Source organism: Anguilla rostrata, chromosome 18 (assembly GCF_018555375.3).
Source record: "Anguilla rostrata isolate EN2019 chromosome 18, ASM1855537v3, whole genome shotgun sequence".
NCBI classification, from domain to species: domain Eukaryota; kingdom Metazoa; phylum Chordata; class Actinopteri; order Anguilliformes; family Anguillidae; genus Anguilla; species Anguilla rostrata.
The window spans coordinates 9335603-9352426 of NC_057950.1; the positions used below are offsets into that span (position 1 = coordinate 9335603).

General features: G+C 44.4%; 1 protein-coding gene across 4 annotated transcripts in view; it reads left to right on the plus strand.

The window, feature by feature from the left end:
* The window catches only part of tet1 (tet methylcytosine dioxygenase 1), a 41096-nt gene extending 25210 nt beyond the window's left edge, over window positions 1–15886 (plus strand). For all 4 annotated transcript variants that reach the window (XM_064318436.1, XM_064318437.1, XM_064318438.1 and 1 more), the window contains 7 exons: window positions 4243–4336; window positions 4844–5052; window positions 5285–5435; window positions 7209–7298; window positions 8824–8961; window positions 9411–9717; window positions 10081–15886. In XM_064318436.1, coding sequence (XP_064174506.1) covers window positions 4243–4336; window positions 4844–5052; window positions 5285–5435; window positions 7209–7298; window positions 8824–8961; window positions 9411–9717; window positions 10081–11195 — 2104 coding nt within the window. In that variant the 3' untranslated portion in view covers window positions 11196–15886. The remainder of the gene's footprint in view (window positions 1–4242; window positions 4337–4843; window positions 5053–5284; window positions 5436–7208; window positions 7299–8823; window positions 8962–9410; window positions 9718–10080) is intronic.
* The last annotated feature ends 938 nt before the right edge of the window (window positions 15887–16824 follow it).

A 16824-nucleotide genomic window follows, 5' to 3' on the forward strand; every position in this document is an offset into this window, starting at 1 on the left:
GTGGGTAGGATGGCAAGTGCCGAACGGGGATCTGCACAAGTGCTGGAACGACCTGCTGCTAAATTGGGTAACACCTGGATCAACAAGGAGAGCTTCAGACTCTGGGTGGATTGAAGTCTTTGAAAGATGAGACACATATCCTAATCCTTGATGGGCACCATTCTCACAAAAAGGCAGTCCTTTTGCAAGGGAGAAAAAGGGATCGTCATGATTGCCCTGCCACCCCCACTGCAACCACAAACTGCAGCTGCTGGACAGGACCCTGTTCAAGGACCTGAAGGCCACCCACAACCAGGCTTGTGAAAGTTGGGTGACCAGTCACCCAAGAAAGCGAGTTTGACATCAATGAGATGGCTGGGCTCTTTGGTGAAGGCATACAAGAGGGTGGCCATTGTCGAAAGGGGGGGTCAACAGCTTCCGGGTGACTGGACTTTGACCTCTCAACAGTGGGATTTTCCAGGATGACGACTTCCTGGCTGCTGAGGTCACGGATGAACCTGTGCCTGCTGTTGCAGTTGCTAAGGAAGTTGCAGTGTTTATGTTTTTTGTACAAATGTTTTTTGGTTTGAAAAAATAAACACACAATCTTTTGTATGTTGTTCTTAATGGGAAGTAAGTATAGAAATATTTATTTATTTTTTATTTCACACAGAATCCCCTGGAGCACCACAGTCCTTCTTTGCTCCTGATCATAGTCCTCTCTGTCCCTTCAGTGAATTGATTTAACTCTTCTTAGTGGATGTTTTTCTTAAGTTTGGTTTTTGTAATAGTTGGTTAATTGTATGCAATTAATCAATATATATAAAGGGAATGAATTGTAACAAATATTTCTAATAAATCTTGGTGTAATTACATTGTGGTTTATTTGGATATAACACGTTATTTTAATAAAATAATTTTGCAGCACAATGCAGTTTATTAGCTTATTTTATTTTATGCAGAGTAAATCTGTAGTGTAGGTGATCATTTGTCTTTCATTGTAATTGAAATTACAAGTTTAAACTATATATACTTTCTTTATAATACTTTTCCATTTCCCCATGACATAAAACTATACTTAACTATACCCACTTAACATGAAAAATATTTTGTTTGGTTTTCTGCATCGGTTTCTTGCATAATTTGTGAGAGATGGACCAGTATGTTAAACCTTTTTTTAAGTAATTTTTTTAATCATATGAATGTGTAAAAGGGGGGAATCTTGCCCCATGTTACCCCCCCATGAAAGTTAGAGATGGGAGGAAAAACCATACCGACAATTATCAGTTATTTTTTTCCCAACTTGGAAAATCCAGGTTCAGAAAGTAAAAGTCCTCTCCAGTATTTTGTTTCAACCAGCCGGATTTGCTAATTAGCACAATTCTTCAGCCAGGAGGTAGAACGAAGTAGTAAAATCAGCTGGCTGGGTTCATAGGTGGAAGCTACACATGGTAGGCCTTTTTCTTTCTGTCCCCTAGACTTTCCAGCTCTGGTTTTTTAAGCTTAATGACAATCATTGTTGCCATGGGGCATGCAGGCTTTCCATCATCTTTCTCAATTTTAATCGTACCTGATTGTAGTAAACATCCAGGGTCAATAGCAGCCTGCCTTTTGGAGTTGGAGGCTGAACGCTGGATCTTCTCGAGACTTTCCGTGTTTCCCAGATGTAGATCAGGCTCAAGATTTTGGCTGCGTCTCAAACCGCATACTTCCGCGCTCCGCACCGCTGTGTTCCCAAATTCACACTCCAGTCGGTGCACATGGGAATAAGTCCCCTAAGGCAGAGGTTCCCAGCCTCGGTCCTGGGGAGCCCCTGTGTATGTGGGTTTTCTTTCCAACCACAGTCGCAGACCTAGAATTTTAACATGCTGTTAATTTTTCTGAATTAGGTGCTTTTTATATTTTGATGGATTTTTTATCCTCTTTAGCCACATAATACCAGAAATAGCTATGTAAGCCATGAAGAATAAATGTCGCATGTTCTGATAGGGTTTTTTGTGCTATATTGCAAACAATTACAAACAGAGTTAGCACTTTTTTTAACTGATCAAATTTTTTTCCCTTTAACTTATTAAGACAATGCAGGTATGGCTCATTATCATCATTTTCTTTGTCTTTGCATTCTTCATTATCAAATGGTTAGTTTTAGTGACCATGTAACCGCACTTTCACCTATTAGGTGAAAGTTAGATTCACCTTCAGTTTTTAATTTAATCAGTTAAATGTCTCTCTAAATGTCTTACTTATGCAGTGCAAATTGCTGAAGAGCAGCTGCTCGGCCAGGACTCCTGTCTTGCGCCCCCTAGTGTGTGCTTTAAGCATGCGCAGTGCAGAGAAGGGAGAGGCCAGTGGATCAGGCTGTACACGCCCTGCGAGTTATAACAGGAAACCCTCAGCGCTGTGTCAGAGGGGCCCTGTACCGCAAACCCTCGCAGGCTCACACATTCTTGTTTCTGAAGTTTGATAAATGGCTCCCTTTAGTTAGAGCACTTTCATATCTTAGCTATGAGTGTAACCTTTTACAAAAATGGCCTAGAGTCAAGAAATCTTTGACTCCAAGTTAAAAACAAAATGCTTGCCTCTACCTCAGTTTAATTATGCTAGTGAAAACTGCTAAGAAGAATGCACTTGTAAAGTGCACTTGTTTAACAATGTTTCGTTCTGTTAAAGATAAGGGCAGATTGAGGCCAGGCCAAGGTGAATTTATCTTTTCAATTATTTTCTTTTTTTAAAGGGCGGTAGTTGTAGATTAGTGTTCAAGCAATGCGTGGTCAGTCAGGAAGGCCTGCACAATTACTAATGGACCTAAAACATTTGAAAATTGTGAATATTAAATAGATCAGAAAATAACCTCTCTTAAAATACATATGTTTTATTGATTTGGCTCTGTACTCCAGAATTTTATATTTGCAATCAAACAATTCTCGTGGTTAAAGTGCACATTCTCAGCTTTTATCGAAGGACATTTATATACATTTTGGTTTCACCATGTAGAAATGACAGCACTTTGTATAAATAGTTCCCCCATTTCAGGGCGTCATAATAATATGGCGTCACTGTGTTTCTGATTAGTCAGGTGTGTGCAGTTGCTTCCTTAGCGCGGGTATAAGAGAGCTTTCAGTATCTAGTCTTGAGTCTAGCCTTGTGATTGCCTTTTTGAGTCTGTTATTGGCATTTATCAACATGAGGAACAGAGCTGTGCCCATAAAAGCCTAGGAAGCCGTTATGAGGCTGAGAAATTAGAAAATCCGTCAGGGACTTAGATCAAATTTTAGCCTAACTAATATCAACTGTTATTATTAAGAGCATTATTAAGAAGAAAGAGAACACTGGTGAGCTCAGAAATCACAAAGCCCTTAAATAAAAACCGAGAATGTGTACACATGTGTACAACCACATGTGAATTGTTTGATTGCAAATCTAAAATTGCAGAGTACAGAACCAAATCAATAAAATATATCTTTGTCCCAAACATACTCTAGCATACCAGGCAGTCAAGGGATCAGCCCCAGCATACCTTCACAAGATTTTCAAACCCTACATGCCAGCCAGATCCCTCCGTTCTGCTACCTCAGGACGCCTAGCACCTCCCCCTCTTCGCACCTGCACTTCCAGAACACGTCTCCTGTCTGTTCTGGCCCCACGATGGTGGAATGACCTCCCTGTGGAGGTCAGAACAGCTGAGACTGTGACCCATTTCAAACGACGACTGAAGACCCACCTCTTCAGGCTGCACCTCTCCCCATCCCTCCCTCCCCCCTGTAAATGACTAAACTTAGGGTTGTAACTAGGCAGCTGTTTCATAGGTGACTTAGTTGATGCGCCTGTCTTAACGACTACTTGTATTTTTATTTATTTTTCCATAGATTGCGTTGTTGCCGTTCTCGTTGTTAGTGTTAATCAGTTTAACCATCAGGGTCCAAGTTGAACTATGCGGTTGTTCCCTGTACTTGGACCGGTACTTCTCTCTAGGGGTTTCGTCATACTTGTTCCTGGTTATGGTTATACACTTTGTTGTACGTCGCTCTGGATAAGAGCGTCTGCCAAATGCCTGTAATGTAATGTAATGTAATGTAACATTACAGCACTCACTGTATTATTTAAATAGTTCACCCAAGGATTAGTGTATTGTGTTTTAGTTTAGTTTCATTGCAGCATATGACCAGATAGGTGTGCATGTGACTGTGTGGGCACGGGGGTTGTTCTTGAGCTTGAGCTGAAGTGGGTGTGTTGCTGATGGGGGCATGTTTTTTGGCGGGGTAGGTACGGGCAGAAGGGGAACGCTGTGCGGGTGGAGGTGGTGGTGTACACTGGGAAGGAGGGCAGGAGCTCTCAGGGCTGCCCCATCGCCAAATGGGTGAGTAATCTGTTCAGCAAAGATATTTATGACATTTATCATATAAAGAGTGCATAACAATTTAAGAATTATTATGGTGATAAACTATTATGGTGATAAATTGCGGTAAGTGATAATGTACACTGGCGTCCTCAGTGGAGCCTGGAATTACTGAATTTAATCTCTCTGTTCCTACACCCTGTAAAACAGTGAATTTGCCAAAAAGTGATGTAATAGTCAGAGAATAGTGTTTGAGATGTTCAGTGGCACCAGAGCAAAAGTCTTTCCTTTCCTCGGTTACATTACTGATCTTATATATAATATGTTTGTGTATGTGTGTGTGTGTGTGTTTGTGTTTTGTGCTTGTGTGCGTGTGTGTGTGTGTGTGTGTGTGCATGTGCATGTGCCTGTGGGTGTTTATATGTATAAATGCGTGTGTGCGCCTGTGCAAATGTATATGTATATATGTGTGTGTGTGTGTATGTATGTGTATGTATATGTGTGTGTATATCTGCTCGTGTGTCTCAGGTGATACGCCGCAGCAGTGCTGAGGAGAAGCTGCTGTGCCTGGTGAGGCAGCGGGCGGGGCACTCCTGCCAGGACGCCGTGGTGGTCATCCTCATCCTGGCGTGGGAGGGCCTCCCGCGCGCGGTGGCGGACCGGCTCTACGAGGACCTGACCCAAACGCTGTGCAAATACGGCTCGCCCACCAGCCGGCGCTGCGCCCTCAACGAAGAGTGAGCCCCGCACCTCTCACTGCGCCCGTTATTATAACTGTGATGAATCACCAGTGGCACAGAGCTGATTTTCATGTTTTTCGAAAAGTGTAAATAGGACTGCAGAGCCTCGCCCATTTGATTCAGCCAGAGTAGCCAGAGTTTGGCACCTTCTGCTCGTTCGCAAACACACCTGCTCCGATCGCTCTGCTGCTCGTTCTCAAACGCACCTGTTCTGATTGCTGTGCTGCAGTCGCACCTGCGCCTGTCAGGGATTGGACCCGGAAACCTGTGGCGCCTCCTTCTCTTTCGGCTGCTCCTGGAGCATGTACTTCAACGGCTGCAAGTTCGCCCGCAGCAAGACCCCCCGCAAGTTTCGGCTGCTCGGAGACTACCCACAGGAGGTGAGTGCCACAGGAGCCCCCAAACCCTCCTTTCTCTGTCCTACAGGAGCCCCCAAATCCTGCTTTCTCTGTCCTACAGGAGCCCCCAAACCCTGCTTTCTCTGTCCTACAGGAGCCCCCAAACCCTCCTTTCTCAGTTACACAGGAGCCCCCAAACCCTCCTTTCTCAGTCCCACAGGAGCCCCCAAACCCTCCTTTCCCTGTCCTACAGGAGCCCGCAAACCCTCCTTTTTCCCTCCTGACAGCTACTTGATTTCATACAATAGTAATTATAGTCCATAATAAGGAGAAGATAATAATCATAAGGTAAATAACTGTACAAATCCATGTATGATGTATCAGAACTTCCAAAACTCCACAAGGATTGCGCAAGTATTTTAGTAAAAATAATCAAGTCAGATTTAAGCGGGATACTGATGTATTATTTTTAGTTTAAGATTGGCACATGTACCTGTTCTGACCTGATCGGAATTATTGTTATATCAGACATGCCTTATTTCAGGATTAACTGAGATGTGGAAGTCTTTAGGGATCTTTTGCACAATCCATGTCAGAAAAATCCTGGAGAGTGAAAAGAGTCCAGGGTTGCTAGGAGACATGATCATGTGATCCAACTATGAGTCACTCAGAGTCTGAGCTCCACAGAGGAATTTCTGCTGGCCTACCTGAGCCAGACAGCCAGACTTTCCCATCACAGCAGAACAGTAACAGGTGAATGAAGTGGTATCAAAAAGCTTTGATGAGTGGCCACATCCCAACATCACAGCACAGCATGTGATCCTGCGTCAGATCAATTTTGGGGAAGCAGAGAGCTGCTTGAGAAAGAACAGAAGACCCATTCATAATCAGACGTAGCCAGACAAACCAACAGTTTGGGCTGTAACAAAAGAAATGGCACTAGACACCTAACCAATCTTTACACAGCTACATCTGTAACATTATCCCAAAATGAAATGCAAAAAGAAAAAAAGAGGGTAGCTGAAAGCGAGGTCTGGTGGCAGAGGCAGGGAGGCCAGCGAGGAGGCCAGCAGGGAGGCCAGTAGCCCAGGCGGGAGTAGTCCAGCACCTGGACTAAGAGCTGGGCTGAGTTGGTGGCGGATTCTCTGGATGTTGTACAAGTAGAATCTGCAGTTCTCACGAACAGGATGTTCCCGGAAGGGGACAATTTGCTGTCCAGTACCACTCCAAGATTGCCAACAGATAAAGAGGGTGACAGAGATGCCATCCAGGGTGAAGGAAAGGTCAAGCAGGAGGGTGGTTGGGAATGCAGTATCTCAGTTTAAGCCAAGTTGAGCCTTGGGCAATGGCTGCCATTGAGTTGGAGATATCCTGTTGGAAGCCAAAATGCCGGACAAGATTAGTTTATCAGAAGGAAGGAAGGAGAGTTGTGTGTTGTCGGTGGATTCCGGGGTTAAAACCCGCACTGTTTCAAACTGGGCTCATTAATGCCCACATTGAGTCAGGACCTCTTTATAACATCTCAACTTGAAGGAAGGCATCTCCCGCAGTACAGTGTCCTTATCACTGCACCTGGGAGTTTAATTTTACCTTGTCCGGAGTGTAAGGGCCCCCCCCCTACTGTTCTGTGAACATCAGCGGAGCTCTCCTGTCTTAAGGGCAGTCCCTCTTAGCTGCGGTTAATTTTTCTTGAGAAGCATTTGACTGTGAATGGATATAAGCAAATAAGCAGCTTTTTGTTTCGAAGACTGGGGATGAAGCGGATTCTCTCTCACCGTCTCCACCAGTGACCTGCTGTCTTTCTGATTTTCGAAGGAGGAGAAGCTAGAGAAGAATCTTCAGAGTCTGGCCACAGACCTGGCCCCTGTTTATAAGAAGCTTGCCCCAGAAGCCTTTCAGAATCAGGTAAGACACGTGAAACCGGGAATAATGGCTCATGACAGATTATATTACATTCCTTCTGCCGCTGCTGTTGTTCAGAAGGACTTACAATACAGGATGAACATATTCACCTAATTAATATGAGCAATTGTTCCAGAACTGACCATCAATATTCCCAGATTAGTGAGTAAAGATGCAACATCACTAAAGCCCTAGTGCAAGTTAACTATGCTAACAAAGTACTGACCAAAAATACAAACTCTGATTATATGCAGATTGCGTCTATAGCAAGCCCTAAGAACAGAAACATAAAACCATTGAATTTATTTCCTAAATTCATTAAAATATCATAACCTGAGTTAGTACCAAATGAGGGAATGCTATGAGGTAGGGATGGGATAGGTAAGGGGTTAGATTCAGTCTAAAGAGGTGGGTCTTCAGTCTATGTCAGTCTGTGTAGGAAGATGGCCAATCAGCCTGCTGTCCTGACCACTATGGGAAGGTGGTTCCAGCACTGCAGGGCCAGTACAGACAGGCATTGTGACTGGGGGAAGTAGGGAGGGGGAAGTCGGTCGGCTTGTGGTTGTGGAGTGGAGAAACCTGCCCGGGGTGTGTAGTCTGCAGATTTAATGGAGGTGTGGGGGGTGGTGGGGTGGGGGGGGGGCTGTTGCATTCACTGCCCTGTAGGCCGACACTCTGGTTTTAAACATGATACGAGCTGTAACAGGCAGCCAGTGAAGTGAGATGGGAAGCAGTGTGTCATCAGCACACTTGGGAAGACTGTTAGGCATGTTGTGTGGTTGCGTGCTCAATTAGCTGCACGGGTTAGGAGGTTTGTGTTTTGTCCCATCATAGTCTTGTAGTTCCTGGTTCTTACCACCAGGCAGTGCTGTTTCTGTTATTCGATTAAAAAGTCTGAAGAAGAAACATGTCTTCAATGTTCATTTAAAACTTTACTTTCAAATGATAGCAATTTAAACAATTTTTAACAGACGTCATGTTAACATGTTAACATAAAGCGGCATCTAGTTGTCAGAAACAGGTAATATTTTATATAATGGATCATAAACAACTTCAGTGACTATACATCTATCTATACAGGGGAAAATAACCATATTCACTGAGAATACATTAGATTGAATGAACAGTACTCTAAACCATAGCTTCATGCTACTCATCAAGCATTTGGGGCGTCCATGGGTGGATTTTGACCATTTATTTAGATTCTTCGTGTCTTAATTGTTATCAGGAAGCAATTTGATACAAATAGAATGTTGGGTACTTTATTTATAGCAGTTTATGTGGACTGCACCTAAATAAAATATCTAAATTGGGTGCATCAATTAGTTTGATTATTTTATAGTTCTACAAAATAATGTTAGATGAATGCTTATCAGTGCCTTTCTTGTTTACCTCTCATAGGGTTCTTGGTGGCCTGACTGGCCAGTGACCTTTGAAAGGTGGAGATATGACCTTTGGTTGGAGATGTGACTTTTTGGCTGATATATGATCTTTGGGCTGAGATATGACCTTTGGGCTTGTTTTTCAGGTGGAGCAGGAGGATGCGGGGCAGGACTGTCGGCTGGGCCTAAAGGAGGGCAAGCCTTTTTCGGGGGTGACCGCCTGCGTGGACTTCTGTGCTCATGCACACAAGGACACGCACAACATGAACAACGGGAGCACCGTGGTGTGTGTCTTTAACTGCTGAACACCAGCACTCACGTTTTTGTGCTTATACACAATACTACAGGAGAGCCAGTGACTATTTTGAGGAGTGGCAGATTTTGTACTTGAACACATCTGGTGGTCTGCAGGTGTCTGACCTGTTGTTGGGAGGACCTAATGCAGCATCCACTCAAACCTCAAACCAGATCCACTCAAACCTGTAATGTATTTCTCATAGGACATAACCTGCCATTGTGCTGTAAAGAACTATGAAGAACTGTTTAATTAGTAAGCATTTCTTTGTGTTGACACCAACGCATAATAGAAACAAAGGTGTTTTTTTGAAAGATCTTTCACCTTAATTGAACACACAGACAGAAGCAACAGAGTGCAGATTGATTGATTGAGTACAAAGTTAACCCATTGTTGACCCAACCCTTGACGTATCTTCCTCCTTCCCCCGGCATGCAGGTATGCACTTTAACCAAGGAGGACAACCGGGCGGTGCGGAACATTCCGGAGGACGAGCAGCTGCACGTGCTGCCCCTCTACAAGATCTCGGAGCGGGACGAGTTTGGCTGCGCAGAGGGCCAGTGGGCCAAGATGCACTCGGGGGCCCTGCAGGTGCTGACGGCCTTCCCGCGCGAGGTCCGCCTGCTGGCTGAACCCGCAAAGTCCGCCCGCAAGAAGAAGCTGGAGGCGCGCAAGGCCTCCGCCGAGAGGCAGGCCCTCCAGGAGAAGAAGCAGGCCGCCCTGGTCAGGACCAAGGCGGAGAGCGGTACGGACGCCCTCCTGACATTTGATGTTGTGATTTTAATTTGGGGATTTTAGGAAAGTGTGCAGTGATTTCACTGCCTTTGAGCTGAAAATATACAGTATCAGTGCCTTGTTCACCAGGAATATGTCAACTTTGAAGTTAATGGTTGAGTTTGATTGTATGTTGTAAAAAAAACATGGATTTCAACCACATTACAGGGCACAAAATCCTTCCACCAGAAACACAAGACCATAATTATGAGCATTCTGCTGCACTTTATATTGCTTTATTTAATGTGATTTCCCATTTAAGTGAAATGGGTGGTTGGAGTTCTGTGAGAAATGTATTCCATCCCTTTAACAGACGTGTCTGTTCCCTCCACAGGTTCCAAAAGCATTTTAGCTGAGCAGGTGCCCTCATTCAAAATGGAGCCCCAGACCTACTACAGCCCTTTGAAATTGCCCAAAACACCTGCCACTGCGCACTGCTTAGCTGAGAATTACAGTTCTTCTGTCCCGTATAACGTCAGTAGTCCATACCCTTTAATCCCTGCAGCACCCGTCCCCGACGTGGAGGCACTTTCCCCCCTCCAGCCCGGTGTCTCTGGCCCCCCTTATGGGTATCTTGGCCTGCCAGGGAGCCACGGAACCAACTACGGAACTCCCTTCCTGCAGTACGGCACCGCAGGCCCAGTCGTCAATGGATACTCGCTCAGTGTCGGCGAGCAGAACCTGCTTAGCAACCAGCAGCTGGGAGCCGATTCCGCAGCGTGTTTAAGCTCTCCAGGGGTGGGCGGCTGCCCCCGCGCTCTCAAAATGGAGGTGGGTGAGGAAGGCTGCCGGTCCTCTTTCCACAGGCCGTCCAGCGAGGGCAGTTCTGAAGACTCCTCCCCAAAAGTCCAAGAGGGCCTCAGAAGCAGGCCCAACGGGTACCACGGGGAGGTCCAGGATCCTGCCCTGGCCTCGGGCGGCGTCAAATGCGAGGAGGTGTGGTCGGACAGCGAGCACAACTTCCTGGACGAGGACATCGGCGGGGTCGCCGTGGCGCCCTCGCACGGCTCCATCCTGATCGAGTGTGCCCGGCGGGAGCTGCACGCCACCACGCCCATCGTCAAGCCCGACCGCAGCCACCCCACCCGCGTCTCGCTCGTCTTCTACCAGCACAAGAACCTGAACGAGGCCGGCCACGGCCTGGCCGTGTGGGAGGCCAAGATGGCCGAGCGGGCCAGGGAGAGGGAGGAGGAGGCCGAGAGGCTGGGGATGGGGCTGGGGGGCGGGGGCGGGGCCGAGGCCAGCCCGTCCAAGTCCAAAGCCAAAAAGGCCAGGCCGGGCGGCGGGAACGGCGGGGAGGAGGAGGAGGAGGAGGAGGTCTTCCCCAAGGAGGCGGGTCTCCTGCAGGTCCCCACGCGGCACGCGCCGTCCGTCACGCGGGATGGGCTGGTCACCGCGTCCCCGTACGCCCTGACCCAAGTCACCGGTCCCTACAGCCGCTGGGCGTGACCCGCCCAGCCGGACCGTACCTCAGTCACCTTACCGCCGTCTGCTCTTCCTCTTTCATTTTTACTTTCATCTCAGCTGTCACCAGAATGAGGGTTTACAGTTTGGGTTTTAACTGTGAGTATTTCTGTATCTATGTAAGTGTGTATGTGTGTGTGTGTGTGTGTGTGTGTGCATATTCATGCACATTATTTGTGTTTGTTTTGTTTTTGTAACCAGAATGGTGCTCCAAAACCGATTTTGAAAATGTTTTCAACAGGTTTTCTATACAAATTGAAAAAGAACATACATACCTAGGTGAGATTATTTATTCTGATCATTGTCAAAGCTGTTTTTAATTTAATCAAGCCTGTTTACTGCAATTGTGCTGTGTGTCAGCCTACATGTTGCTTGCAAAGAGTAAACACTCTAATTTTACAGTGAAACATTAATTGTTTACTGTTTGCTCGCATTGATGTGCTTTTGGACATAAGAACCAGTCCCTGGTGCTCTTTTTATAGGATGAGTTTTTAATGAATATGGATTTCATGTGGTGCCATTGTTGCAGAAAAAAATACATTCAAGAAAAAAGAAAAATATGGACATATTCTTGTTTTCATAGGTGAGTTTTTAATTTTGTTTTGTACTGAAAGACATGTAGCATTGTCCTGAAATATTCCTTTTCCAACTGTGTTTTGGCTAATTATGACAATGAAGGAAAGGTACTTTATTTTTATATGGTTTTGGATTTGTTACATGAGCATATTTACAGTGTACAAAGATGACATGTTGAAAAGCACTTTCTTATTTTTAAAGCATAACTTGAAATAGATCAACTTCAAATCTGTACCGATAGAGATTGGGCGAGGCCCACGTACCTGATCCATGTCTTCTTTTCACTGTCCGTGTCGCTTTGTGGTGTACAATATTCAGCGGTTTCTCCTCACATTTGTAATAGCTGACTACCAACACGACGTGCTGTTTGAAGCAATAATTGTGTAACGTCATGTACCGCATTCAGAGATGCAGGACTTCTAAAATTGGTCATTTAAATCACACAAAGCGATTCCCTTTCCTCAAAGAAGCTTTGAAAATTCCCAGACCATGAGATCATGGGCTAAATGCAAAGCTTGACAGTCCGTCTTTGGATGTAATTACATTGCGGTTCGACAGATGATGGGTGATTACCCCTGAGCAGGATCACTCCTCATACTCGGGCTGGTCTTTCACCAGCACGATCGCAATCACGGATTTTACGTGGGTTTAAACTCACTTTTGTATCATGGATTACTCATGCAGAGCATCCCTGTACAGTTTGTGCCAGGTAGGATTTATGACACAGCCAGGCAACTGCTCCCGAGGTTAACCAATGACCTGACTCTAATGGCTCTGTCCTCAGGGGGGCTATGAGTCATATGATCACATGGTAAAGGTGTATGACGCAGGTGTAGGGCATGTAGTGAACCCTCCTTTTTCTCTGCAGAAGTGTGGGGGATCTACAGGTTGGCGTGTGTGCCACAATCAAAAGACCCCCCAACAAACTAGCTTATAGCCTCCAGATGATTTTTTAAAATGTTTGTAGCAACACAGGGATTGTTGCTCCTTGACCCTTTCTTTGGTCCTTGCAAACATCTCAAAGCATCCATGGGGGAAGAAAGTGCTGTGCTATATGTAACTATGAAATCTAATTCTGTTTTGCTTTTTGAGTTGATTTAAATTTTTTAAAATGTAAAGTTTACAGGCATTCTGTCACAGGGCTTTTTGGACCTTTGCTCGCATTTAAGACCTGAGTTGAATTCTTTTTAAGCATGTATTTTGCTTTTTATCTTGGTGCTACAATATATGGTGCACAAAGTTGTTCTTCTAAATAAGCTTTTGTTTGCCATTCACATTAACGGTGCTTGCTACCAAAAGATTGCCGATTTATTTCTCCAACAGAAATGGAGCGTAAGCTTTGTACTGCACATGCTCTGTCTGGACTGTGTTCAGAACAGCAGTGTTCAGATCATCTTCATACCTGGTCTTTGAAGCTTAACAGCGACAAGAACAACAACAAAGGCACAACTACACGTGAAAACCTTGAAGTCCCTGAGCTGTAATCCTTTAATCCAGAAGCCAGCCTTATGTGGCTTCATTCAGTTCCGCATAATGAAACACATTGCCGGGTCTTTTAGCTGGAGAGCATAACGCCAGATAGAGGTGGAGTTGGAGTATGTCAGAGGAGGAAGAGTGTAGGAATGTTAAAAGCAGAAGAGAAGTGATCTTGTATCGCAGGCATGTGTGGAGGTTGGCAGCTTTTACTGGTGCTGACTACCGCTTTTTCTGTAACACTGTTTTATGTTAAAGGGAGTTAAACGGTGCAAAAGGGAGAGAGCGCCTTACCTCACACCGCTGCCTGAATAATGGCTTAACACGCCTGTGGCAGTCGGTCCGCCGGAGAGGCGGATTGGTCTCGGTTGCGTCCTGGCTGGTGGAGAGAGCACACGCACCTGGGCTGCGTTAGCTAATCAGCGCAGGTGCTTAAAGGTGTGCTGCTCTCCACAAGTTCGGGGGCCGCATCTCCCTCCCAGGGTTGTCACGCTGGCGTGGGACAACGCCGTATCGTTAGTGACCTCAGAGCGGGACCGACTCCAAATGACCTCCCCTGGACAGGTCAGTGCAAGGTCACTCCAAATGACCTCCCCTGGACAGCTCAAAGCATCACTCCAAATAACCCCCCCCCCTACTGGGCAGCTCAAAACGGGGTCACTCCAAATAGTTCCCCCCCCCTCCCCCCCTTCCCCAGGCGGCTCGGAGCATGGTCACCCTGCTCAGGATTTCAGCCCCTCAGAAGTTTGCCTGAGCAGAACCTTTTCCTCCTCGTCATGGTGCTATTGGACATTGCAGGGGCAGGAAGTGCAGCCGGGCCCCTCCGTCACTCCACCATGGAAAATGCTGTGAGACACTGGTTTCAATGTGCTAAGTGCCAGAGTGTGTTATTCCTGGCCCTCTGGGCAACATTACCGCACATCAGGCATGTGACAGCACTGCTGTAATGGCACTCATTTGCTGCAACAGATATGGTAGCTGGGTGTGTCACTCATCCTTTTCATCATGAATGAGCCGAGCTTTGAGCTTCGATGGCTCTGAGTGATTGGTGCTTTTTCAAACTGATTTATCTGTGGGATTGTGCTTTTATCCACATGTTCAGCCACTGCAGACTCTGCTGTCATGACCAGACAACAGCCAAGCATAGTTAAAGAAAAACCATAATCAATATTTACATAAAGGGTTTCCTTTTTTTGTACTTTCTTGTGATTTTAAATGTATTGTACAGTTTCCTGAAATCATTGACACCCTGGTCTATGAAATAGCAACAGCCTTATCTTCATCTTTTTCAAAATCCTAATAAGGTCACATTAGTTTGGAAATAAATTTTACAGATTTCAGATTGTCCGGTTTAAGATCGTTCACAGTGGCCAAGTTAATGTGTCATGTTAGTCTTTTCAAAGCTCTCAGAAGGTTTTGCAAACTCTCAAATGTCACCATTTTGAGTCCTAAATCATTACTGTGTGTATGTAAGCATTGAACCTGTGTGTGTGTGTGTGTATGTGTGTACGTGTGTGTGTATGTGTGTGACGTAGCAGTTGTCAGTTTGCACTGGGTTTTTGTATTTTCTTTGTCAGGGAAACCTGTTTATATGGTGGCTGTTTGCTATGTGTTGTTCACTGATATATGCCAGGGAAATTGGGACTGTATAAAAGACCCCCTGCAGTGGATCTGTATGTTGTTCAGGTCCCAGAAATGCCCCATGTAGAAGCAAAGCCAAAATGATGAATATACAGACCCCAGAGAGATTACAAAAAAACCTGACTAATATTTGCAGCTATCGCCCAAACCGCTATTCTGTGTAGCCTTCAAGCTATTTTGGCTGTTTTAAGAAACGGACAGCTTAACCCCTTCCTATCAATCATTAGCTATTTTTATTTTCTCAGGTCTGAAGCCTTTATGTTACTCAGTTTTATTTTAGTCAGGATACAGGTTGTGAAAATATAGTCTTCCAGACTGTTGTGTGCGTATTGTTACGTGTCCTTCCCATGACAGATTAAAAGGGATTACCTTTAGTTTTAAAAAAATGCTTTTTTGTATTACAGAAAGATCGTTTCCACAGCATAAATAATGGAAATTGGGCAAGTAGTCTTAATCAAAGTGATAAGGAATGTAAGCTTCTTTTCTGAGAATGTAACATGCAAGGCAGTGATTCAGAACTGTGAGATTTCTCCATTTTTCTCCTTATTTGAGCAGTGCATAATGCAGAAGAGACGTGTCTTGTGAAATTGTGTAATTGCTCATTTTACTTGAAGATTCTTGAGTTGTACCTGTGTGTAACTTGAACCTGTCACAAGACAATGACATGTAACCAACACCAGCTCTTTAGAAGTTAGAGGTTATTATAGGAAGAAATAAGATTTAAGTGGACATCAGCTACATGTAAACTTTTTTTATTTTCCATGTGAAACCAATTGTTGTAAATTCTTGAGTTTTTAACTGTATTTTCCATGTTGTAGACCAAGGTTTTTATTATTCTGCTTCTGGTTGAAATGTATTACTGTACGTAAATGCTAGGTAACTATCGATTTTACAGACTTGAGAAGATCCTAAATTCAGCATTCCTAATGATGCCCACCTTTATGGGTGATTTTAAAATAAAGATATATTTATATTTTTCAGTTGAACTGTTTTTGCGTATTTTTTTGTAGTTTTGACTCCACACGTTGTTACACTGTTTTTTTCATATTTGAAGAATGTGGACATTCTTATCGGCTGTGGGCTACAGGAAACAGCAGTTAACTTGCTTCATGATTTCTCTGACAATTGGTTGTGCTGTTAAGGGATGAGGGTTGGGAAATTGCATCGAAAATGCACGAACACAAGGCAAATTAGAGGGGAACTTCACCCAAACTTAAAATTTCTGTATTTTATTGATCTGTCTAGTGCCTGAATGTTTTTTTTTTTTTTATCTGATTTTTCTAAGTGGTTATGTAGTTAGTTTCCTTACTGTGGCCTACATCTGAGACATCCTTCTTTGACTCTGCTATATACAGAGTGTCCTCATGTAGACCATACAGTACCTTCTGTTCTAGAAAGTTCTCAGTCAAATTGCTTGTGCTTGCCATGTTTCACAGGCAATGGCAGGTGGCACCCAAACTGTAAAAAGTCCAGCACAGTATTTTATGTGTTACCATTACAGTATTCCTGTGGGTGAGGGACTGGGGATTGTGAAGTCTAAAATTTGAATTTGAATTCACCACTTGTTCCATGTTCAAAGAAATACACATTACTTTTTGGGAATTACAGGGTTTTGAAACGTGTTATTCTGGCTAATTCTTCCAGGATGGGAGACAGATATTTAGAAAATGTGTACATTTTTAACCATGTTTTTTGGTGGGGAGAACTTTTTGAAATAAAAACCGACTTCAGGGTTAAGTTCCAAATTAATGACCACATTTACATTTTTCTCAGACTATTTACTGCACTATAATTTCTGAAACTTAAGAACATTTGACAAACTAAATTGCAGGTTGGCAACTGGTAGCTCCTATGCAGAATTCTGGAGTTCTAATAGCCTCCCATTTCTATAAGGAATTATTATAAAAGACTTGCATCATAGCTA